The sequence below is a fragment of the Bombina bombina genome, chromosome 8 (assembly GCF_027579735.1).
Source record: "Bombina bombina isolate aBomBom1 chromosome 8, aBomBom1.pri, whole genome shotgun sequence".
Taxonomy (NCBI): Eukaryota; Metazoa; Chordata; class Amphibia; order Anura; family Bombinatoridae; genus Bombina; species Bombina bombina.
This window is the reverse complement of record NC_069506.1, coordinates 205,800,759-205,827,386: the sequence shown is the minus strand read 5'-3', so window position 1 is coordinate 205,827,386 and position 26,628 is coordinate 205,800,759. Positions and strand designations below refer to the sequence as shown.

General features: G+C 37.6%; 1 protein-coding gene across 1 annotated transcript in view; it reads right to left on the bottom strand.

Annotated features, from left to right (window-relative positions):
- The window catches only part of SHANK1 (SH3 and multiple ankyrin repeat domains 1), a 639,575-nt gene that overhangs the window by 123,605 nt on the left and 489,342 nt on the right, over positions 1–26,628 (bottom strand). Inside the window, 2 exon segments of the mRNA XM_053691067.1 lie at positions 18,645–18,780; positions 20,905–21,029. Coding sequence (XP_053547042.1) covers positions 18,645–18,780; positions 20,905–21,029 — 261 coding nt within the window.

The window sequence follows — 26,628 nt, the reverse complement described above, 5'->3', positions numbered from 1 at the left end:
TCTAAGTAGTACGTTGTCAATATCGCCTCCTCTGCCATACAGATAGCATTTTTCAATCCCTATTACTTTGAGCTATTGCACCAGAGTGATAATGACCAAAATAAATTCTATTTTTTGATTTATTCAAATATGTGTGATTGACTAAGTTATTTCATATAAGATTTTTGAGTGCTGAAATCCCTGGATTTTGTGGGGGTCACGATAGTATCCCCCAGTGTTTCTTTCTGTTTCTTCAAGTTTAGATACATGTTTTACAGGGTCTGCACCTATTTAAGAATTTAAGCTAATTATGATAATGTTGTTTACTCTCCCCATATAACTAGTGTATATTTATATATATAAAAATAACTATTTAAAAATACTAAGAACATATTCCCCTATGTGGAGAACATTGTAATGCGGAAACTTTACAGTAAATACATAAACACTTTATAAAATATGAATATTGCATAAATATGATTTTTCATGTTTTCAGATACTTGACTGCAAAGGGCTCCATATAATCCACGTATTTAAAAATACACAATATATATGTGTATACATATGTATTTATGTGTTTATGAGTATATATGTCTGTAAATACATATATACGCATATAAATACATATGTATACACATATATGCATGTGTGTATATATATATATATATATATATATATATTTACATAAATACACATATTTAGACATGTATATGTATCTCTGTGTTAACCCCTTAATGACCGGACCATTTTTCAATTTTCTTACCCTTAATGACAATGGCTATTTTTACATTTCTGCGGTGTTTGTGTTTAGCTGTAATTTTCCTCTTACTCGTTTACTGTACCCACACATATTATATACCGTTTTTCTCGCCATTAAATGGACTTTCTAAAGATACCATTATTTTCATCATATCTTATAATTTCCTATAAAAAAAATATAAAATATGAGGAAAAAATTGAAAAAAAACACACTTTTTCTAACTTTGACCCCCAAAATCTGTTACACATCTACAATCACCAAAAAACACCTATGCTAAATAGTTTCTAAATTTTGTCCTGAGTTTAGAAATACCCAATGTTTACATGTTCTTTACTTTTTTTGCAAGTTATAGGGCCATAAATACAAGTAGCACTTTGCTATTTCCAAACAACTTTTTTTCAAAATTAGCGCTGGTTACATTGGAACCCTGATATCTGTCAGGAATACCTGAATATCCCTTGACATGTATATATTTTTTTTTAGAAGACAACCCAAAGTATTGATCTAGGCCCATTTTGGTATATTTCATGCCACCATTTCACCGCCAAATGTCATCAAATAAAAAAAAAAGTTCACTTTTTCACAAATTTTGTCACAAACTTTAGGTTTCCCACTGAAATTATTTACAAACAGCTTGTGCAATTAAGGCACAAATGGTTGTAAATGCTTCTTTGGGATCCCCTTTGTTCAGAAATAGCAGACTTATATGGCTTTGGCATTGCTTTTTGGTAATTAGAAGGCCACTAAATGCTGCTGCGCACCACACGTAAATTATGCCCAGCAGTGAAGGGGTTAATTAGGTAGGTTGTAGGGAGCTTGCAGGGTTAATTTTAGCTTTAGGGTAGAGATCAGCCTCCCACCTGACACATCCCACCCCCTGATCCCTCCCAAACAGTTCTCTTCCCTCCCCCACCCCACAATTGTCCCCGCCATCTTAAGTACTGGCAGAAAGTCTGCCAGTACTAAATAAAAGGAGTTTTTCTTTTTTTTAATAAAAAAATTAAAATGTTTTAGCTGTGATGGACCCCTGCCTTAGCCCCAACCTCCATGATCCCCCCCCCCAGCTCTCTAACCCTCTCCCCTACCTAATTGCCGCCATCTTGGGTACTGGCAGCTGTCTGCCAGTACCCAATTTGCCCCCAAAACAAGTGTTTTTTTTGCAATTTTTTGCCATTTTTAATGTTTTCTGTAGTGTAGCAGCCCCCCACAATACCCCAACCCCCTCCCCCTCCCAGATCCTTATATATTTATTTATTTTTCATTCATTTTTGTCCCCCCTTCCTTTCTCATTGGTGTCAGTGGCCATGTAATCGGGCGCGCACGCGCGCCCCCGCACGCTCCCGGCACCCGGCGTGCACATAGCACTTACAGGAACCGGATGCCGGGTAGCGATGGGCCGCCCACCCGCCTCCCTGATGTGCTCCCACCCACCAACGAACCGGCACCATCGCTACCGGTGCAAAGAGGGCCACAGAGTGGCTCTCTCTGCATCGGAGTCTTCTGAAAAGGTATTGCAGGATGCCTCCATATGGAGGCATCACTGCAATACCCTAAGAGCTGCTGGAAGCGATTGCGATCGCTTCCAGCACTCTCTTAGACAACTGACGTACCAGGTACGTCTATTGTCATTAACTGTTAGTTAATGCATGACGTACCTGGTACGTCAGTTGTCATTAAGGGGTTAAAGCCATTTGCATGCCTTTTTTTGCTCCTAAAACATCATATCTTTGAGCCCGTATAACCTTTTTATGCAATTTTTTAAATATTTTTTTATTAGACAGTATATTTGATGTGTTTTGTGCAACTTTTTTGACTCGCGTAACAGTCAACCAGACCTCTAAATGCGTTAAATTCAATTGTGCTCAAGCGAACGCTTTTACTTTAAATTTGTAATATGTACGCTACTTCCGAAGTGAGCAAAGACCCACCATATATGCCTTATCACTTGTGCACAACAGTTACCGCACGTCTTGTAATCTATTCCAAAGGGGTTATATAAACAAACGGCCAACTGCTTACAGACCTCACCTAAGCATAGGTGGGTAGTGTCTGGGCAGGTAAATAAAGGTATCTATGCTATTGCAGCCTACAAGCATACAAACATGTAGAAATGCTTGCAAATATTACCAATGAGCAATGTAAAAATACATAACACCCAAACAGGGAATAGTAAAAGTATTGCCCAAACCACTTGAGGCACTGGAAATCAAAGGGATAAATACGTTACATTCCAATGTTCTTCAGGTAGAAGAAAATGTTCTATTTACTTTTAGATATTTCTTTATATTTCTAATGTATATTTTGTAAATTTCATATATATATCCACATTGTTTGAAGGGAACAATTTTGGAATGTATAAAACAAAGAAAGAGAGGGGGTAGTAAGACCCTAGATTTAAGACAAGTCTTATTGGATTCACAAGATGGGGATTCCCTATGGTTTAAATAAAGATATTGACTTGGCAGCATTCCTTATCTAGAAGGGGTGCCTGAAGAATAAGGAATATGAATATTTAAAAGAAAGATGTAGCTGTTTTATCATTTACTATTCACTATTTAACAGGTTATTTCTATCTATTGTTTCTCTTTTTAGATTAGACATGTTTAGTTTTTTGAGGCCACCTTTTAAGGTTAATTTTTTATTGTAAAGTGATCGTCGCTGTATGTGATCCAGTGTATTTGCAGCACATTGCGTTTGGAATCCCTGAAGAGTTTTTAGTTTCACGTTTTTATATATACATTTTTTAACAAATTTAATATGCACATAAGCTTTATTCATTAAATGAAAAGCATATTTTTATGTTTTGTACCTGTTATCTTTTTTATTATTATATATATTTTATTCATCCTAAGTAATTATATATTTTTTTAAAAAGGGCGCTTTTAAAATATTTTCATATATTATAAACATACCAATTACTAATAAGTCAATACAATTTTTTCATTTGTATATGTTTACTTAGATCCAAAATATTTCTACATTCGGTAGTATCTAAGTTTAAACCCCATCTGATATACAAATGGTTAAACTGAGTTTCATAGTGAATAGCCTTCGCCTCCCGGCTTGACATATTCTGGGGATGTGGTCCCGGTGGACCAATCAGTAGGCGAGGAGTATAGGGGGCGGGGCGGCACTAAAACCTTTAAAAAGCGCTACTCGCTGCATTCAATATATTGCCTCTGATGAAGAAGGAACAATCTTTTAAAGCCTTCGAAACGCGTCAGGTGTTAATGTACCAGTGGTACATTTTTGTTTTATATTGAATACTCGACTTTGACTCTTCACGCTGATTTCAAATCATTGGGCGTTTTAATTGCAAACCGTCCGGTTTACCTTTGTGCACAGCATTCAAACTGCAATTCGACACCCTCTATTTATATGTGCCTACGCTACCTCATATCATTGAGGTTGAATATTGTAAGTGTTTTTAAAACTTGCATGTTGATATCCATCTTAATAAATTGAATTACACTATTTTTGTGCCTCTCATTTTACTCCATTTATGTACCGGAGCCTCACGAAGAGATCGAAGGGGAAGTGATTGGTTAACCACTCCAGGAACAGAAAGAGCCGCATGAAGGACCGGAAAGGAGAGGGGACGTGGTTACTCACACATTCTAATTACAGACTGAGGTTTGATCGTAATACAGATCCTAGCGGCGCTTAATTACCTCATATTATTGAGGTATTAGCTTGTATGTACACTCACTGGAGGGGTCAAGCCGCGAGAGTGCTGTGTATTCCGATTTTATATTTGCATACTTTTTCTCTACATGGACATATATTTTAATACACAAGGACTCATATGACCTTTGCTATTTATTATATTTTATTTTCCGCCACTTTCAGTGGTGTAGTGTTTTATAGTGAATCGTATGGGTGGTCCCCTTTTATGATTTTGCCTAAATAGAATTTCATATTAGATGTTCTGCAGTACCTTATCCATCCTTAGGGTCACTGTTTCATAGAAAAGATATTAGTTAATATATTTCATTTTTATTTTTATATTGCTTGTATTTATTGTGATATGCTTATACATTGCGGATCAGATCTGTGATCATATCTAGTACTATTCTTATTATCATTCCCAGCGCTTAACAAGCCCAATTTTCTTTGTCACACATTTTTTCTGTTGGAACCCATTGGAAAAGTTGGTCCCGCCTTTTGGGTTTTGGGTTTTTAACAGCAGGGACTGATCATAAGTATTCTACTTTGTTTCCATATTGTGTTAAAAAAGGGGACATACTATTTAATTCCTCCAGCTGCTATTTATTTTTATGTGCATATCACTTATTGTTTTATGCATATATAATATCTGTGATTTAACATATTTTAATTGTAATTATTAAACATTTGCCACTTATTATTATATATTTATACTAGTTATTGCGCCCCATAACAGAAGCTGACCCTTCTGCTAGCCATAGGAGTCTTCTACTTTGTTTTCATATATATATATATATATATATATATATATATATATATATATATATACAGGTGGCCCTCGGTTTACAACGGTTCAATTTACACTGTTTCAGATTAACAACCTTTTTTTTCAGTCATGTGACTGCTATTGAAAAGCATTGAGAAGCAGTGCATTGATTAAAATAGCCAGTAGGTGGAGCTGTCCGCTTGTGTTGCAGCAAAGATATGCAAGCCAAACAAGCAGAAATTAATCAGTTTAACCAGACCTGAGCTATCGAGCAGATTTCAAAGGAACAAGATCTTCCTGTCTGTAAATCAGTCCAGATTGGAATGCATAGAAAGAACTGTTTGCTGAAAAATGCAAGTGAAGTCTGTGTTGTGTGATTATTTTATTTGGTTTATAATGCTGTTTAGCAAATGTTTATGTTCATTTAACTTAGTTTAATTATATATTCTGTATTGTGTGATTTTATTAGGTTTATAATGATGTTTAGCATGTAAAGTCTTCATTTCAAAGCTTTAAAAATAATGTATTAGGTGTTACTTATGACAAGTTTGAGAGGGGTCTGGAACCTAACCCCCTCATTTCCCATTGACTTACATTATAAACTGGGTTTCAATTTACAGCGGTTTCGATTTACAACCATTCCTTCCGGAACCTAACCCTGGCGTAAACTGAGGGCTACCTGTATATATATATATATATATAGGAGACAGCACTCACTGGTCTTGACAATACTGGATTTATTCAGTGACGTTTCGGGGAATACACCCCTTCATCAGACCAAAGTACATAGAATGAAGCAAACATTTATACTGTTCCATAAGACCCTCCCCCAGTGTGAAAATGCACCAAAATTGTTGCCATGGCAACCACCAAGTGTCAACAAACCCCATACAAATGAATTAAAAACAAATGAAATATACCACAATATACCAAATAAGTGAACATTGCAACTATGTACATATACAGAGCAAGTGGGAATCATAATGCAAACGGTAGATACAATTAAAGATCAAACAGAATATCAATAGAAAAAAGTATCCAGCATAGATAGACATTATGTAACCGATGAGTAGCAGTTAACAGGACCAATGAGCAAAGCATAGATTAAATGTTTCATTACAGGCTTATACTGAGCAAGCAATATATACATATACAGGGCATACTATCCCCATCATACAGGCAGGTAGAAAAGATAGCGGAACGACTATAAGTAGAAATCACACTGCAGGCATATATTAGCAGGGGGTGTCCAAGGTATATGTATTGGGACTTATCTCATTAGTATCAATGTAGCGCTGGCAGGAAGAGGGGCTAGCAAGGCACATGAACATGGAGTAACCAGTAAAACACTCTATGCATACAGATTGCGATACGCATGCGCAGTACTCCAAGCTTATTGTATCTCCGGTAACACACACAACTCTCCGCGGAGCTATATCCCTCTAAACCCATAAGGTATTTATCTTCTCCTTATCTGTATGCATAGAGTGTTTTACACACACACAAGCACAACCTGACTAATGGAAGCGTAAAATAGTGTTCCACTTGTATATACAGGCGTACCTCAGAGATATTGTGGGTTTGGTTCCAGACAATTGCAATAAAGCAAATATATCAATAAAGTGTGTCACACAGATTTTTTTGTTTCCCAGTAAAAATAAAAGTTTTATTTACACTATACTGTTGTATATTAAAGGCACATTAAACACTTTGAGATGGCAATATCATACACACACACATATATATATACAGGGAGTGCAGAATTATTAGGCAAATGAGTATTTTGACCACATCATCCTCTTCATGCATGTTGTCTTACTCCAAGCTGTATAGGCTCGAAAGCCTACTACCAATTAAGCATATTAGGTGATGTGCATCTCTGTAATGAGAAGGGGTGTGGTCTAATGACATCAACACCCTATATCAGGTGTGCATAATTATTAGGCAACTTCCTTTCCTTTGGCAAAATGGGTCAAAAGAAGGACTTGACAGGCTCAGAAAAGTCAAAAATAGTGAGATATCTTGCAGAGGGATGCAGCACTCTTAAAATTGCAAAGCTTCTGAAGCGTGATCATCGAACAATCAAGCGTTTCATTCAAAATAGTCAACAGGGTCGCAAGAAGCGTGTGGAAAAACCAAGGCGCAAAATAACTGCCCATGAACTGAGAAAAGTCAAGCGTGCAGCTGCCAAGATGCCACTTGCCACCAGTTTGGCCATATTTCAGAGCTGCAACATCACTGGAGTGCCCAAAAGCACAAGGTGTGCAATACTCAGAGACATGGCCAAGGTAAGAAAGGCTGAAAGACGACCACCACTGAACAAGACACACAAGCTGAAATGTCAAGACTGGGCCAAGAAATATCTCAAGACTGATTTTTCGAAGGTTTTATGGACTGATGAAATGAGAGTGAGTCTTGATGGGCCAGATGGATGAGCCCGTGGCTGGATTGGTAAAGGGCAGAGAGCTCCAGTCCGACTCAGACGCCAGCAAGGTGGAGGTGGAGTACTGGTTTGGGCTGGTATCATCAAAGATGAGCTTGTGGGGCCTTTTCGGGTTGAGGATGGAGTCAAGCTCAACTCCCAGTCCTACTGCCAGTTTCTGGAAGACACCTTCTTCAAGCAGTGGTACAGGAAGAAGTCTGCATCCTTCAAGAAAAACATGATTTTCATGCAGGACAATGTTCCATCACACGCGTCCAAGTACTCCACAGCGTGGCTGGCAAGAAAGGGTATAAAAGAAGAAAATCTAATGACATGGCCTCCTTGTTCACCTGATCTGAACCCCATTGAGAACCTGTGGTCCATCATCAAATGTGAGATTTACAAGGAGGGAAAACAGTACACCTCTCTGAACAGTGTCTGGGAGGCTGTGGTTGCTGCTGCACGCAATGTTGATGGTGAACAGATCAAAACACTGACAGAATCCATGGATGGCAGGCTTTTGAGTGTCCTTGCAAAGAAAGGTGGCTATATTGGTCATTGATTTGTTTTTGTTTTGTTTTTGAATGTCAGAAATGTATATTTGTGAATGTTGAGATGTTATATTGGTTTCACTGGTAAAAAAAAAAAATTGAAATGTGTATATATTTGTTTTTTGTTAAGTTGCCTAATAATTATGCACAGTAATAGTCACCTGCACACACAGATATCCCCCTAAAATAGCTAAAACTAAAAACAAACTAAAAACTATTTCCAAAACTATTCAGCTTTGATATTAATGAGTTTTTTGGGTTCATTGAGAACATGGTTGTTGTTCAATAATAAAATTAATCCTCAAAAATACAACTTGCCTAATAATTCTGCACTCCCTGTATATATATATATATATATATATTCTGTATATTCACAAAGAAGGTAGAAGCACTACTGATACTCAATTGAGGCTGCATAGGCCTGTACTGTCCAGGTGCACTTATATATATATTTATACTAGTTCCATCTTTAGACATGTATATGTATGTTTCTCTATGTAAAAGCCCTATTAGCGCGCTACACTTAGGGGTCTATTTATGAAGCAGCAGATGCTGCCTCCAACCCACTCGGCTTCAGTTCCGGCTGAAGCGGAAGTTAAGAAGTAGCGGTCCTAAGACCGCTGCTCCTTAACTCGTCCGCCACCTCTGAGGTGACGGACAGCAATCCGCCCAATCGAATATGATCGGGCTGATTGACACCCCCTGCTAGCAGCCGATTGGCCACAAATCTGCAGGGGATGGTATTGCACCAGCAGTTCAAAATAACAAGAGTATTGCATTGAGCAATGATACTTTTTTATTGGACTAACTATACATTTATAAGATGACAAGCTTTCGGAAGAATGTCTTCCTTTTTAAGTCTGAAACAATACTGACCAATTTCATGGAATTTACAGATTATATCTTAAAACATAGGATGGCTAAAAAGACAGAAAGTGTTACAGAGGTTTTAATGTAGGGGGAGGAGGGGGTGTCGTAAAAATCATGATGGGGGTTTAGGAGACAGAGGAAGACAGTGTCAGTAAAGAATAACAGACGGGGGAATATATGGTTATACACAAAGCATATGCTGACATAAAGTTATAAATCAACATAGAATCAATATGAAGAAAGATGGGAAATTAGGTATACAGGGGAAATTAAGAGTCAAAAAAGGAGAAAGGAAAGAAAGAAAAAGGCAATAATAATAATGACAAAAGTGTGGACATAGGCTCACCTGCGTACCTATGCATAGAGAGTGTGGAATATACAATGTAATTGACTACAGTATATGAAAGTACATTACAAAAAATTTTGGTTTCACAGTGGTTTTTGATTGAGTGCCTGTGTAAGTTCATCCGAAGGTATAGGAAACCAACAGATAGATGCAGCTACCTCCACAGCTCCAGCTCCCACCCCAATCACATAAAAAAATCACAGATAGGTTAGGTAGTTAGTTTTGGGGATATTTAATTTTGGGTTTAGTTAGGTGAATTAGTGTAGTTAGGTAAGCTAGGGACTTTAGTGTTAGGTTAGAGTTAGGGAGGAAGGAGAAAGGGATGGATAGGCCTAGTGGAGTTGGGAAGGGGGTGGCTAGGGGGAGGGCAGTGGAGAGGGTGGATAGAGGGAGGGGGAGGGGGAAGTAGGGAGTAGTATGGGCAGGAATAGGGGCAGAGGTTTGGGTGGAGGATTTGTCCTTCCTCAAACCCTGGCAGAGGAGGGAAGGAGAGAGGGTGGAAGAGGAGTGGAGGTGGGAGGAGTGAGGAGGAGTCAGCCTCAGCTAGGCACAAAAAGAAGAGGGAGAGTGGGGCAGACTGTGGCAAGTGGGGGTGGGGCTGGTGGTAGCCTGTCACAGCCTGCAGGGACAGAGGAGGTAGAGAGGACTGGTCCCCAGTCACAGGAGGGAGAGTCTGTGTCTGCTGGCTCTTCAGGTGTGAAGGGCAGGCTAAGAGAGGAGAGGTACTCTGAGGAGGAGAAGGAGGCTCTTGTTGAGGCCTACTTGGAGAGGGCACCTCAGCTGGAGAACCCTAACCTGAGGGCGGGTGTCCGGAATAAGCTGTGGGAGGAGATTTGAGTGTCAGTCAGCTGCTTAGGACGTAATCGTTCTACTGCCAGCATTAAACACTGCTATCATGACTGCAGGAGGGAAACCAAAGCTAAGCTGGCACAGCAGGCCAAATATGCACGTGGGACAGGTGGTGGTCCTAGCAAGAGAATACACCTAAGGTCATGGGAGGAGATGCTGTCCAATGTCATCTCGGATGAATCTGTTCACGGATGTAAGGGGACAATGGACACCTCTGTGCCACCTGAAGAGGTGTATGAAGGTGAATATTCAATATTAAATATAACCATATATGTGATGTATATACAGGGAGTGCAGAATTATTAGGCAAATTAGTATTTTAACCACATCATCCTCTTTATGCATGTTGTCTTATTCCAAGCTGTATAGACTCGAAAGCCTACTACCAATTAAGCATATTAGGTGATGTGCATCTCTGTAATGAGAAAGCGTGTGGTCTAATGACATCCACACCCTATATCAGGTGTGCATAATTATTAGGCAACTTCCTTTCCTTTGGCAAAATGGGTCAAAAGAAGGACTTGACAGGCTCAGAAAAGTCAAAAATAGTGAGATATCTTGCAGAGGGATGCAGCACTCTTAAAATTGCAAAGCTTCTGAAGCGTGATCATCGAACAATCAAACGTTTCATTCAAAATAGTCAACAGGGTCGCAAGAAGCGTGTGGAAAAACCAAGGCGCAAAATAACTGCCCATGAACTGAGAAAAGTCAAGCGTGCAGCTGCCAAGATGCCACTTGCCACCAGTTTGGCCATATTTCAGAGCTGCAACAACACTGGAGTGCCCAAAAGCACAAGGTGTGCAATACTCAGAGACATGGCCAAGGTAAGAAAGGCTGAAAGACGACCACCACTGAACAAGACACACAAGCTGAAACGTCAAGACTGGGCCAAGAAATATCTCAAGACTGATTTTTCTAAGGTTTTATGGACTGATGAAATGAGAGTGAGTCTTGATGGGCCAGATGGATGGGCCCGTGGTTGGATTGGTAAAGGGCAGAGAGCTCCAGTCCGACTCAGACGCCAGCAAGGTGGAGGTGGAGAACTGGTTTGGGCTGATATCATCAAAGATGAGCTTGTGAGGCCTTTTCGAGTTGAGGATGGAGTCAAGCTCAACTCCCAGTCCTACTGCCAGTTTCTGGAAGACACCTTCTTCAAGCAGTGGTACAGGAAGAAGTCTGCATCCTTCAAGAAAAACATGCAGGACAATGCTCCATCACACGCGTCCAAGTACTCCACAGCGTGGCTGGCAAGAAAGGGTATAAAAGAAGAAAATCTAATGACATGGCCTCCTTGTTCACCTGATCTGAACCCCATTGAGAACCTGTGGTCCATCATCAAATGTGAGATTTACAAGGAGGGAAAATAGTACACCTCTCTGAACAGTGTCTGGGAGGCTGTGGTTGCTGCTGAACGCAATGTTGATGGTGAACAGATCAAAACACTGACATAATCCATGGATGGCAGGCTTTTGAGTGTCCTTGCAAAGAAAGGTGGCTATATTGGTCACTGATTTGTTTTTGTTTTGTTTTTGAATGTCAGAAATGTATATTTGTGAATGTTGAGATGTTATATTGGTTTCACTGGTAAAAATAAATAATTGAAATGGGTATATATTTTTTTTGGTAAGTTGCCTAATAATTATGCACAGTAATAGTCACCTGCACACACAGATATCCCTCTAAAATAGCTAAAACTAAAAACAAACTAAAAACTACTTCCAAAAATATTCAGCTTTGATATTAATGAGTTTTTTGGGTTCATTGAGAACATGGTTGTTGTTCAATAATAAAATTAATCCTCAAAAATACAACTTGCCTAATAATTCTGCACTTCCTGTATGTTGTATATCATAAATACCCATCTGTGTTTAGCTATGAATCTAAATTTACATAGTTGTATTTAATATGTTCAGCAAGCACTCTGTATTGTATATCTGCTCCGACAAGCAAGAATATTGATTATATAATATCCAAGAATATTAAGCATTTCATATAAATCATGTGTCATTGTCCTTAAAGGGACACTGTACCCAAATTTATTATTTTGTGAATCAGATACAGCATGCAATTTTAAGCAACTTTCTAATTTACTACTATTATCAATTTCTCTTCGTTCTCTTGCTATCTTTATATGAAAAAGAAGGCATCTAAGCTTTTTTCTAGGTTCAGACTCTGGACATCAGTTTTTGATTGGTGGATGCATTTATCCACCAATCAGCAAGGACAACCTAGGTTGTTCACCAAAAATGGGCCGCCATCTAAACTTAAATTCTTGCATTTCAAATAAAGATACCAAGAGAATAAAGAACATTTGAAAATAGGAGTAAATTAGAAAGTTGATTAAAATTGCATGCTCTATCTGAAGCACAAAAGAACATATTTGGGTACAGTGTCCCTTTAACAATGTTCCTTTAAGACACAGTCTATAAAGATTCATCAGTTATGGTCATATATGCTTGGATTTTATCCCAAACACACTATATGTGTGTGTGTGTGTGTGTGTGTGTGTGTACATATATACACATAAATATGGAATATAATAGTCTGTATTGTTATGCTACAAAGTAATATATTCTATTAGATAGATAATGTAAACATACCGTATATTTATTTGTAGGTTCCGAACAGGAGGAGTATGAAGCTGCACCAACACCACAGCAGGATGTTCCTACATTCACTGAGGAGGATGAGGATATCTATGGTGACACTACCTCATATATCAGCCTCTTAGAAGATGATATGCAGCAGCCTAGGGCATATGAGGTGGAGGATGTATCATGCCCTTCTCCATCTACCTCGGAGACAACATTTCATGTTCTGGGTTCTGAACCCCAACAGACTCATCCTCCTCAACAATGGCAGTTCATGCATACTTCGCAGCAACAAATGGCACAGCCCCCACAGCTGCACCCACCGCAGCAGATGATGCACCCCCCACAACATCCTCCTCAGCAGCAGATGATGCACCCCCCACAACATCCTCCTCAGCAGCAGATGATGCACCCCCCACAACATCCTCCTCAGCAGCAGATGATGCACCCACCACAACATCAGTATCCTGAGCAGCAGATGATGCACCCACCACAGCAGCATACAGATCTGCATCATCTGTACTATATGCCTCCCACTCCTATGGCACAACAGGAATCCACACCACCACCCACTGCACCCAGCAATGTATTGCCAACAGTGCCATCACAGACAACCTCCCAGTCACCAATACGGAGAGACAGCCCTGGAACCAGCCAATTATTGGTTCCTGAGACACCAACTGTACAACAGGGTCCGGCACAGTCCCAGCAGGATGATCTACTGAGGCTCATACATAGAGAGCTTAGGATGTCCAGGCTCCAGCAGCAGCAGGATTTCAGGAGGATACAGAGCCAAATGGACATCCATAATGCCTCACTCGTCCGCCTGGCAGAGGCAGTGGAGAGTCTCGCGGATAGGCCCCAAACTCCATCCTCCCTTGCATCCTCTGTCATCTTCCTGCAGGACCCTGAATCCCGGTTATTAGCCTCACATTCAGCTGGTGGGCGTCGCACAAGACGCCACACTGCCCCCCTAAGTACCTCTCCTCCAAAGTCAAAATCCCGCCGCAAGAATTAATAAATATTCTTTTTTTTCAACCCAAGATATATCATATCTAATTTTTGCACTAAAGCACTTTTTTAAGTGTGATTTTCATCTCATAAATATGCATCCATTTTTCTAATCCAAATTTGAACATATATCTTAATATTATTCTAATAGCTGTTTATCTGCTAAAAATTAACAGCTTTATTCATTTTTATTTCACATGATGTCAATTAATATGCAGGTGTACATTGTTGATAAATGTATGTGTCCTTTTATTGAGGATATTATGCCGTTTAAGAATACTTGGGGATACGTGTCTGAAATTTATATAGTATATGCTATTTAACATTAGTCAACGTGACATGTGTAAATGTTATGATTTATATTCCACAAGCATATGTTGTTTGCTCCTTCAGATGAAGCTAATAAGGGTTATACAGTTATAGAAGAGTTGAAAAGTAAATACTCCTTCCTGTTGATATGGCCAAATACCTTGCATTCATTCTTATAGTCCTATGTGGAATGTAATATCTGAAATATATACCTATCATGACTAATACCTATCATGACTAATGCACTCCTTTTTGTCAAGATTATTATTCAATATTTAGAATAATTAGATAAATGTATCTTTATGATATTTAAGCACTGATGTATACACAACATATATGTGATTGCCATGATATAGAGGTGATTAATACATTTTAATTGACATCATATGAACAGACACAGACTCTCCCTGGGACCAATGCACAATGCACTTTTAAATTGTTTCAATAACTCCATGTTAAAGACAATACTTCATATCTCTTGAAGTATGTAATATTAAGCACTTATGTATTTTGGTTAATAGTCTAAATATTGCAAATGTATTATCTGCTTTAGCAGACATGACATTACATATATTTTATAAATATTAGTACTATGACACATAACTTTAATGTGTCATCGTTTTGTATTGAATAAATATGATTTTCACATTGAAAATTACATTTGAATGAGGGTAAATCTGTAATAATAAAACTCATCTTCATGATAAACAACTTATTTCCTTTGAATTATTTTTCTATATGTATTGAGATTATATATAGCATCCCTGGGCAAAGGTTTCATTTTGAATAGGTAGATATTTTATTTATTTTTATAATATTTTACCAGGAAAGATACATTGAGATTTCTATAGTTTTCAAGTATGTCCTGGGTACATAAAACATTGCATTGATACAATGGGTACAATAAAATAAAAAACAATAATAATACATATGCCCAAAAATTTAACATAGAACAGGTAGGAAATATATAATCAACAATGACAGGTGCATTCTGTTTTGAGATATGTAGAGAGGGATCTCTTAAAGGATATTAGGCATGGGGAAGGTTTGAAAGTGTGCGGGAGGTCGCTCCATAATTGTGGTGCTTGCATATATTTTTATATGTACATACATATAAATATTTCTATGACAACATGGGTGCAAATATTCCTATACATAGGACCAATAAATGTAGCATATATAATGTTATTTGTACATTGAAACACTCATAATTTCTTTTGGATTTGCAATTTCAATGAGAAACAGGCCTCAAAAAAGCTCTTTTTCCTCCTTTACACCTAGTTGAGCTGGGGGTAATATGTCTCAATGTATCGACAGCCTCCGACAGTGTATTAACGGTTAGCGCTTTCATTGGAAACCTGGTATAATTTATCGATTAACGGCTTCTATTACTTTCTATGGGACGCAAAGATCTTTTCGGCAGCCGGAGTCCAGCTGCCGATATTGAGGTATAACACGCCATTGGAAACAGTCGATAAACGATATTGCTTTCAACAGCATATTTAACAGTTTGTGAGTGCACGCAAACTGAATAACGACTCAATGGAAGCAAGCTCCTTGTCAACAGATTTTGAAAGCAGCACAGCTAATTACAAGAGTAAATCCTATAACATTAAAGGGGCATATTTATATATATCTGCAAATGTGATATACATGATACATTGCACTGCATGTGAAGTGAGATGTTATATTGGAGAAACAAGCCAAAAACTGCACCTTCAGATGAACTTACATAGACAATCAAAAACCACTGTGAAACAAAATACTGTACCCCTATTGGTCACCATTTCACCCAACCTGACCACTCCATTCAAAACCGCAAAATCAAGATTCTCAACTTCAAAAACACCATGAAAAGAAAAACCTTTGAAATGAAAATGATCATGCACTTTAACTTGCTAAATTCTGGACTAAATGTGGACTCTGGTTTCTTAACCCATTATCAACTTTTTTTGTAATGTACTTTCATATACTGTAGTCAATTACATTGTATATTCCACACTCTCTATGCATAGGTACGCAGGTGAGCCTATGTCCACACTTTTGTCATTATTATTATTGTTTTTTCTTTCTTTCCTTTCAACTTTTTTGACTATCTTATATTCCCCTGTATACTTAATTTCCCATCTTTATACATATTGATTCTATGTTGATTTATAACTTTATGTCAGTATATGCTTTGTGTATAACCATATATTTCCCCTGCCTGTTATCCTTTACTGACACTGTCTACCTCTGTCTCCTAAACCCTCATCATGATTTTTATGACACCCCCTTCTCCCCCTGCATTCAGCCCTATGTAACACTTTGTCTTTTTAGCCATCCTATGTTTTAAGATATAGGGGCATATTTCTCAAGCTCCATATGGAGCTTGATGCTCCGTGTTTCTGGCGAGCCTGCAGGCTCGCTAGAAACAGCAGTTATGAAGCAGCGGTCACAAAGACCGCTGCTCCATAACCTGTCCGCCTGCTCTGAGCAGGTGGACAGACATCGCCGGAAATCAACCCGATCGAGTACAATCGGGTTGATTGACACCCCCTGCTGGTGGCTGATTGGCCGCGAGTCTGGAGGGGGCGACATTGCACCAGCAGCTCTTGTGAGCTGCTGGTGCAATGCTGAATACGGCGAGCGTATTGCTTGCCGTATTCGGCGAGGTCTGGCGGACGTGATCCGCACTGTCGGATCAGGTCCGCCAGACCTTGATAAATAGGGGCCAATATCTGTAAATTCCATCAAATTGGTCAGTATTGCTTCAGACTTGAAAAAGGAAGACATTCTTTTCCTGAAAGCTAGTCATCTTATAAAAGTATAGTTAGCCCGATAAAAAAGTATTATTATTGTTATTTTTATTTATATATATATATATATATATATATATATATATATATATATATATACACACACACACACAGTACATACACACACATCTATATATATATATATATATATATATATATATATATATATATATATATATATATATATATATATAGAGGTATAAACACATAAATGGGAATATTTTTTTTTTATTCATAGAACATGCTTCCCTATGTAAAGAACATTGAAATGTAATATATTTTACAGTACATACACAGTAAAACACATTATTAAATAATAATGTTGATTAAAAATTAATTTTCATATTTTTAGGTATTTAAGTGGAAAGGCCTCTAAATTATATATACATATGTATAAATGTGTATACATGTGTATATATGTTTGTATATACTTATATACACATATAAACACATAAATACACGTGTATACACATATATACATATGTATATGTATGAATTTACACATTATAGTACTTTACATTCAAATACCTTGTCAAATACCATATACCTTTGATACGGTACCATTTACTTTAAACTTGTAATACGCACCCAAGTTAAAGTGGACACAATATTTTAATATTGCGTGCATGCTAACCTTAACACTCCACTTGTAATCTAGCCCTCTGTAAGTATGTAACACGCATGTCTAAGATGGCCTATATTATCTCAAGGGTTGGCTCTGAAGACAAATAACGATACAGGGAACTAAATATTGTATAAGTAAAGTATGATTAGATCCAGCAAGTGGTCATCTTGTTTAGTTAGAAAACCAGGCATGAAAGGCCAAATTAAAGAAATAAATGGGCCAAGCTATATGGGGCAAGGATAAATTATTCATTTATTTTTTGGAAAGGCTTTCTACAAGGTTGGAGCATTTGTGAGGTCAGGCAACAATGGTGGGCGATAAGGTCTGGCTCACAATTAGCATTTAAATTCATCCCAAAGATATTCAATGGATTTGAGATCAGGGCTCTATGTAGGCCAATCATAGAGTTCCTCCACACCAAACTCGTCACACCAAATTGTTGCCACATAGTTGGAAGCACTCAATTTTCTAAAATGCTGTTGCATCCTTTTGCATTACGATGACCCTTCACTGGAACAAAGGGACTTTGCCCAAACTCTGAAAAACAGCCCCAGACCATTAACCCTCTTCAGATAGATAAATAGATAGATAGATAAATAGATAAATAGATAGATAAGGCAAAGTATACGTTCAAACAAGAGTGTTTACAAATAGACAGTAAGTGGATTACTAATCAAAAAAGAGGCCAAAAATGTTATCTCAAACTGATATCACTGCAAGAGGGACATAGAAAGTACCCACGTTTAACTGCAATCCAGGACAGTCATTTTTAATCAAACATCACAAATTTAAATCTTTATCGTTCAATGATTACAATCTTTAAAGTAATGAATATGATTCTAATGTATTGGTGTTTATTTAAACATGCATTTTTGAACATTCATTTGCATTCCAAATAATTTTAGAATACAATTTCTTGTAAATTCTATAAAAACATTTGAAGTTTTAAGCAATTAGTATCACCAATTTTTATATGTAAAGTGCTAATTATTAAATTTTACTTAGCAATTCTTACAGGTAGTCAAAACAAATAGTCAAACATATTGTTAAAGGAAATGTAATTTGTATATCATTAAATTATCACACCACTACTTAGTATACCTTTTTTCCTCATGGCATCCTCCATTTCCGGATTCCTAGTCACCATGACAACTTTAACCATCAGGTTGTTTCCTCCTTGCCGAATCATATTAACAACTTGACGATGTCCCACTTTTACAACATTTTGTCCATTAACCTGAAACCAGATAATGCTAAGTCAGATATATGAGAGAACACTATTTATACATACATGACTACATTACGAGTGGAGCGCAAATGTTTAAGCGTGAGCGTGGTTTATTGCAGGTGTTTGCGCTCGTCGCCCTTACCGCTCGTATTACAAGTTGAAAGTATACACGATCACTGTATGACTCAGCTGTGCAACTAGTGTTGCTGATTCAGCTGGTTCAGCAGCACTGTTTGTCCCGGGCGGTACTTCTACAATGTGTTTAAGGGGTGCAGACTCCCTAATCTTTAAATAACTTGCTCTTATAAATTACAGCATGCACGTTTTCAATTAGAATGATCCTTTAACCTGAAGGCTTCATATGTTAGATAACATTTAACAGTTTTTTTAAGTTTTCCTAGGTCTATGAATTCCTGGATGCTATTCTTATTCATGTTCTCACGTCCACTTTCCAGTCATAATGCCTAAGATTCCTTGACCTCTATAAAGCATTTGGGGGATTAATAAAATAGTGATACTTTTCCCACATATTAAGAGGTAGTACTACATAATATGATGGATTATAACCCCCTAAATGTGTAGGACAAACAGTTTCCTAAAATGGAAACTGTGTATGTGCATTATTAATAAAAAAAGTTGCAAGCCATTTTTATTACATTTTGAAATAAACCATACAACTCGGAATTAAATAGGTACAATGCACGTTTTCTATTAGCATACTAGGTAGGTAGCTCAGTACAATACAACATAAATAAAAATATAGGATAAAGAAGAACATTTGATGCATAATAATTAAATAAAAATGTAGGGAAAAAAGGCTCAGCTTTACTTTAAACATCATACTGTGGAATACCATTAAGTTATACAGTACATGGCTTTCATTGTAGTGCATAGTTGGTAATTAATGAAATGATATCCCATACAAAAGAATTTCAATTTAGAAAAGTACTATGTTGTCATTCACAGAATACAACCATAAAATCATCCACTTAGCCTTTAATTGCACATATTATATTTATTCTATTTTAGACATTATTTTGCCCCAGGCAGCCATCTTGTCTAATTTGCAATTTTTGGCTATTAGAGATTGTGTAGAACATGTGACCAGAGATTAATGTAAAAGGAAATAAGACATTGGTTGGAAACATGTCAGTGCTACATCTTCAAGACCTTTTTTTTATATATTAAGTCTTCCTGCAATCCTTAATTGATATGGATCAGTAATATATCCATTATCACACAGAACAGAACAATTTCCAAGGTCTATTTTAAGCCAGTCCAAGATTATTTTCTGTTCCCCAAGAGAGAAGCTCCCAGTTCTGCTACACTACTCTTTACTGTTTTAATTTTCTCTGCTATCTCTTTTGGGTTCATGAAATGACTGAGTCTGCAGCAGTGCCTAATTCTCCATGTAAACCTTTTGCTTGATCATGAGACTTAAAACAGTCCAGTCTAAAATTCAGGTTAAAATCAAGAAAACATTTTAAAAGGCATTTCTATGTCACATACTAAGAATACATAGATTTGTATACATATGTTTATCATGCAATTCAATATATTAGTTAATTTTAGTATGATCTCATGGCTGATGGTTTTCTGGGATTAGGTGCAAATTGTTTATGATTACATAGAACAAAGGATATTCTCTGTAAGGCATCATAAAGCACATACAAATATTTATATTGTATACAATGTGTTATCAGGACCATGGACAGTAACTCTATGAGCAAGCTGCCAGTAAACCCTTCCTGTGTCTTGGACAGAATACACTGCAATCTGACATAATCATGGTTCTGTTCTTTTCTGGCCAAGTACTTGTACTCAAGGATTAAAATGTGCCAGAAATCAAGGTTTTGTGAAATTCAATGTTATCAAACCTTAGACTAGAGGGAAAGGGATAAAATAGAAATGTCCACCACCTGGAGAAATTGTGAACAGCCACAGCTGTAACTATAACAGAGGTTTGTTAAGCCAGCCTTACACATAATACAAACATTAATGTTGTCAGTCACATAAACTATAGAATACATTCTAGGGCAGATTTCTGGAATCATAAAACAGAGCAAGCTGTTATAGCATCTTCTGCCAGTGAACATGTTAGATGTAATAATAATTATAATGAACTATGGTTACCTCAATTAAAAAGTCTCCCATCCTCAACCCTGCTCTCCAAGCCACGCCTCCTTCATCCACACTCTCCAAGTACTGTAGTGCTGGGAATGCGGGAGTGGGAGTGAACTCTTCAATTGGGGTCTGTGCTGTAGAACAATAACCAAATAACACATTATATTCCCAATCTGTAGCAATTACAGAAGGACTGTAGATAGCAGTAAACATTACCTCACACACTGCATGTTATTCCGAATCTAAGTAAATCTCAGAACTATGTGAGAGAAGGAATAAGCAATGTAACCTAACCAATCATTGCATGCTGCCTATTATAAAAGAAGCAAAACTGACTTGTCAGTGCAAAATTAATAAAAGGGACATTGAAGCAGTATTTTAATTGTAATACATCATTTTCACAGCAAAACATATAGTTTTAGCAAAAATAAAATCAGGGCTCAAAATTTCAAGTCCTATGCTACTAGCCAGGCCAAAATGCTACTCGCCTGCCCAGACCCCACCTACTACTCCACCCCTCTATGCCTATGTTTAGCCATTGTAAAACGTCTTATTTTACAGTTATTTTTAATATTGTTTTTATTTATACCTTAATAAATTAATTTATGCTACATACAGTAATACATTAACAAAAATAAGTTAATAGCAGTTAGCAACATCAACTAGGGGTTCTGGGGAGGACAACAGCTGGATAGAAAAAGGATGTTGTTGAACTGAGAGTATGCAGAGAGTGCTGACAGCCATGGAAGGTCATATCAGACCTGGAGAATTTTGTTTTAACAATTACAATCTCTCCTTTACATATCTTTCTGCACTCCTCTCTTCAATCTTTATTTTTACCCTCTCCCTTCTCTCTCAGGCCATATTTTCTCTTTACATTCTTTCTTTCACATCTCTCACATCACTTCACTCTTTCTTTCTTTTTTTCTCCACTTAACTCTATCTTCTCCACTTTCACTTTTCCACTCCAATCTCTCTCTCTATCTCTCTGCCACTGTTTACTCTCTCAGAAGTAACAGTCTAAGCACTAATAGGTTCCCTACAGACCTTCCATGGATATATATTATATACCTTTAGATAATATCTATTAGCACATAGTCCAAAATGTGTGTTTCTCAGTGCTGCAGTAGGATTGTAGATTTTGCAAAAATAGGCCTAGATTACGAGTTTTGCGTTAGAGGCTGTGCGGTGCTAACGAGCAGTTTTCCCTCACTGCTCACTTACCTGCATCGCTGGTATTACGAGTTTTCAGAAACCCGTCGTTAAAAGACAAGAAGTGAGCGTTGAGCAAAATTTTGCTCATTACCGCACGCCAATACCAGCGCTGCTTAAGTCAGCGGTGAGCTGGTCGTTCGTGCTCGTGCACGATTTCCCCATAGGACTCAACGGGGAGAGCCGGCTGAAAAAAAGTCTAACACCTGCAAAAAAGCAGCGTAAAGCTCCCTAACGCAGCCTCATTGATTCCCATGGGGAAATAAAATTTATGTTTACACCTAACACCCTAACATCAACCCGAGTCTAAACACCCCTAATATTACACTTATTAACCTCTAATCTGCCGCCCCCGACATCGCCGACACCTATATTATATTATTAACCCCTAATCTGCCGCTCCGGACACCTACATTATAGTTATGAACTCCTAATCTGCTGCCCCCAACATCGCCGACACCGACATTATATTTATTAACCTCTACTCTGCTGCCCCCAATGTCGCTGCAACCTACCTACATTTATTAACCCCTAATCTGCCACCCCCAACTTTGCCGCCACTATATTAAAGTTATTAACCCTTAAACCTAAGTCTAACCCTAACCCTAACACCCCCTAACTTAAATATAATTACAATAAATCTAAATAAAATTACTATCATTAACTAAATTATTCCTATTTAAAACTAAATACTTACCTATAAAATCAACCCTAAGCTAGCTACAATATAACTAATAGTTACATTGTAGCTAGCTTAGGGTGTATTTTAATTTTACAGGCAAGTTTGTATTTATTTCAACTAGGTAGAATAGTTATTAAATAGTTATTAACTATTTAATAACTACCTAGCTAAAATAAAGACAAATTTACCTGTAAAATAAAACTAACCTAAGTTACACTAACACCTAACCTAACCCTACAATTAAATAAATTAACTAAATTAAATACAATTACCTAAATTAAATTAAATTAGCTAAAGTACAAAAAAACACTAAATTACAGAAAATAATAAACAAATTACAGATATTTAAACTAATTACACCTAATCTAATAGCCCTATTAAAATAAAAAAAGCCTTCCCAAAATAAAAAAAAACCCCTAGCCTAAACTAAACTACCAATAGCCCTTAAAAGGGCCTTTTGCGGGCATTGCCCCAAAGTAATCAGCTCTTTTACCTGTAAAAAATTTTTACAAACAACCCCTCCAACAGTAAAACCCACCACCCAAACAATCAACCTCCCAAATAAAATACTATCTAAAAAAACCTAAGCTCCCCATTGCCCTGAAAAGGGCATTTGGATGGGCATTGCCCTTAAAAGGGCAGTTATCTCTTTTGCCACCCAAACCCTAACCTAAAAATAAAACCCACCCAATACACCCTTAAAAAATCTAACACTAACCCCCTGAAGATCGACTTACTGGGAGACGTCTTCATCCAAGTCGGGCCGAAGTCCTCAACGAAGCCGGGAGTATTCTTCATCCAAGCCGGGCCGAAGTCCTCAGCGAAGCCGGGAGAAGTCTTCATCCAAGCCGGGTGAAGTGGTCCTCCAGATGGGCAGAAGTCTTCATCCAGGCGGCATCTTCTATCTTCATCCATCCGGTGAGGAGCATCCTCTTCATCCAACGACTAAAGCTGAATGAAGGTACCTTTAAGTGACATCATCCAAGATGGCGTCCCTTAGATTCCGATTGGCTGATAAAATTCTATCAGCCAATCGGAATTAAGGTAGAAAAAAAATCCTATTGGCTGATGCAATCAGCCAAAAGGATTGAAGTTCAATCCTATTGGCTGATCCAATCAGCCAATAGGATTGAGCTTGCATTCTATTGGCTGATTGGAACATGCTGATTACTTTGGGGCAATGCCCCGAAAAAGGCCCTTTTAAGAGCTATTGGTAGTTTAGTTTAGGCTAGGGTTTTTTATTTTGGGGGGGCTTTTTTTATTTTAATAGGGCTAGGGCTATTAGATTAGGTGTAATTAGTTTAAATATCTGTAATTTGTTTATTATTTTCTGTAATTTAGTGTTTGTTTGTTTTTGTACTTTAGCTAATTTAATTTAATTTAGGTAATTGTATTTAATTTAGTTAATTTATTTAACTATAGTGTAGTGTTAGGTGTTAGTGTAACTTAGGTTAGGTTTTATTTTACAGGTAAATTTGTCTTTATTTTAGCTAGATAGTTATTAAATAGTTAATAACTATTTAATAACTATTCTACCTAGTTAAAATAAATACAAACTTGCCTGTAAAATAAAAATAAACCCTAACGGCTAGATTTAGAGTTTGGCGGTAGCCGTCAAAACCAGCGTTAAGGGGTCCTAACGCTGGTTTTTACCGCCCTCTGGTATTTGGAGTCAGTCATTAAAGGGTTTAACGCTCACTTTGCAGCCGCGACTTTTCCATACCGCAGATCCCCCTACGCCAATTGCGTATCCTATCTTTTCAATGGGATCTTTCTAACGCTGGTATTTAGAGTCGTGGCTGAAGTGAGCATTAGAAATCTAACGACAAAACTCCAGCCGCAGAAAAAAAACAGGAGTTAAGAGCTTTTTGGGCTAACGCCGGTTCATAAAGCTCTTAACTACTGTGCTCTAAAGTACACTAACACCCATAAACTACCTATGTACCCCTAAACCAAGGTCCCCCCACATCGCCGCCACTATATTAATTTTTTTTAACCCCTAATCTGCCGACCGCACACCAGCGCCACCTACGTTATACTTATGTACCCCTAATCTGCTGCCCCTAACACCGCCGACCCCTATATTATATTTATTAACCCCTAATCTGCCCCCCTCAACGTTGCTGACACCTACCTACACATATTAACCCCTAATCTGCCGACCGGACCTTACCGCTACTATAATAAATGTATTAACTCCTAAAGCTAAGTCTAACCCTAACACTAACACCCCCCTAAGTTAAATATAATTTAAATCTAACGAAATAAATTAACTCTTATTAAATAAATTATTCTTATTTAAAGCTAAATACTTACCTGTAAAATAAACCCTAATATAGCTACAATATAAATAATAATTATATTGTAGTTATTTTAGGATTAATATTTATTTTACAGGCAACTTTGTAATTATTTTAACCAGGTACAATAGCTATTAAATAGTTATTAACTATTTAATAGCTACCTAGTTAAAATAATTACAAAATTACCTGTAAAATAAATCCTAACCTAAGTTACAATTAAACCTAACACTACACTATCAATAAATTAATTAAATAAAATACCTACAATTATCTACAATTAAACCTTAACACTACACTATCAATAAATTAATTAAATACAATACCTACAAATACAATTAAATAAACTAACTAAAGTACAAAAAATAAAAAAGAACTAAGTTACAAAAAATAAAAAAATATTTACAAACATTAGAAAAATATTACAACAATTTTAAACTAATTACACCTACTCTAAGCCCCCTAATAAAATAACAAAGCCCCCCAAAATAAAAAAAATGCCCTACCCTATTCTAAAATTAAAATAGAAAAGCTTTTTTACCTTACCAGCCCTTAAAATGGCCATTTGCGGGGCATGCCCCAAAGAATTCAGCTCTTTTGCCTGGAAAAAAAACATACAATACCCCCCCACCAACATTACAACCCACCACCCACATACCCCTAATCTAACTCAAACCCCCCTTAAATAAACCTAATACTAAGCCCCTGAAAATCTTCCTACCTTATCTTCACCACACCGGGTATCACACCGATCCGTCCTGGCTCCGATGTCTTGATCCAAGCCCAAGCGGGGGGCTGAAGACATCCATCCTCCAGCTGAAGTCTTGATCCAAGCGGGCAGAAGAGTAGATCCGGACTGGCAAACATCTTTATCCAAGTCACATCTTCTATGTTCTTCCATCCGATGACGAACGGCTGATCTTCAAGACCTCCAGCGCGGATCCATCCTCTTCTTCCAACGACTAGACGACGAATGAAGGTTCCTTTAAGGGACGTCATCCAAGATGGCGTCCCTCAAATTCCGATTGGCTGATAGGATTCTATCAGCCAATCGGAATTAAGGTAGGAAAATTCTGATTGGCTGATGGAATCAGCCAATCAGATTCAAGTTCAATCCGATTGGCTGATCCAATCAGCCAATCAGATTGAGCTCACATTCTATTGGCTGTTCCGATCAGCCAATAGAACGTGAGCTCAATCTGATTGGCTGATCCAATCAGCCAATCGGATTGAACTTGAATCTGATTGGCTGATTCCATCAGCCAATCAGAATTTTCCTACCTTAATTCCGATTGGCTGATAGAATCCTATCAGCCAATCGGAATTTGAGGGACGCCATCTTGGATGACGTCCCTTAAAGGAACCTTCATTCATCATCTAGTCGTCGGAAGAAGAGGATGGATCCGCGCTGGAGGTCTTGAAGATCAGCCGCTCGTCATCGAATGCCGCCTGGATGAAGATGTTTGCCGGTCCGGATGTCCTCTTCTGCCCGCTTGGATCAAGACTTCAGCCGGAGGATGGATGTCTTCAGCCCCCGCT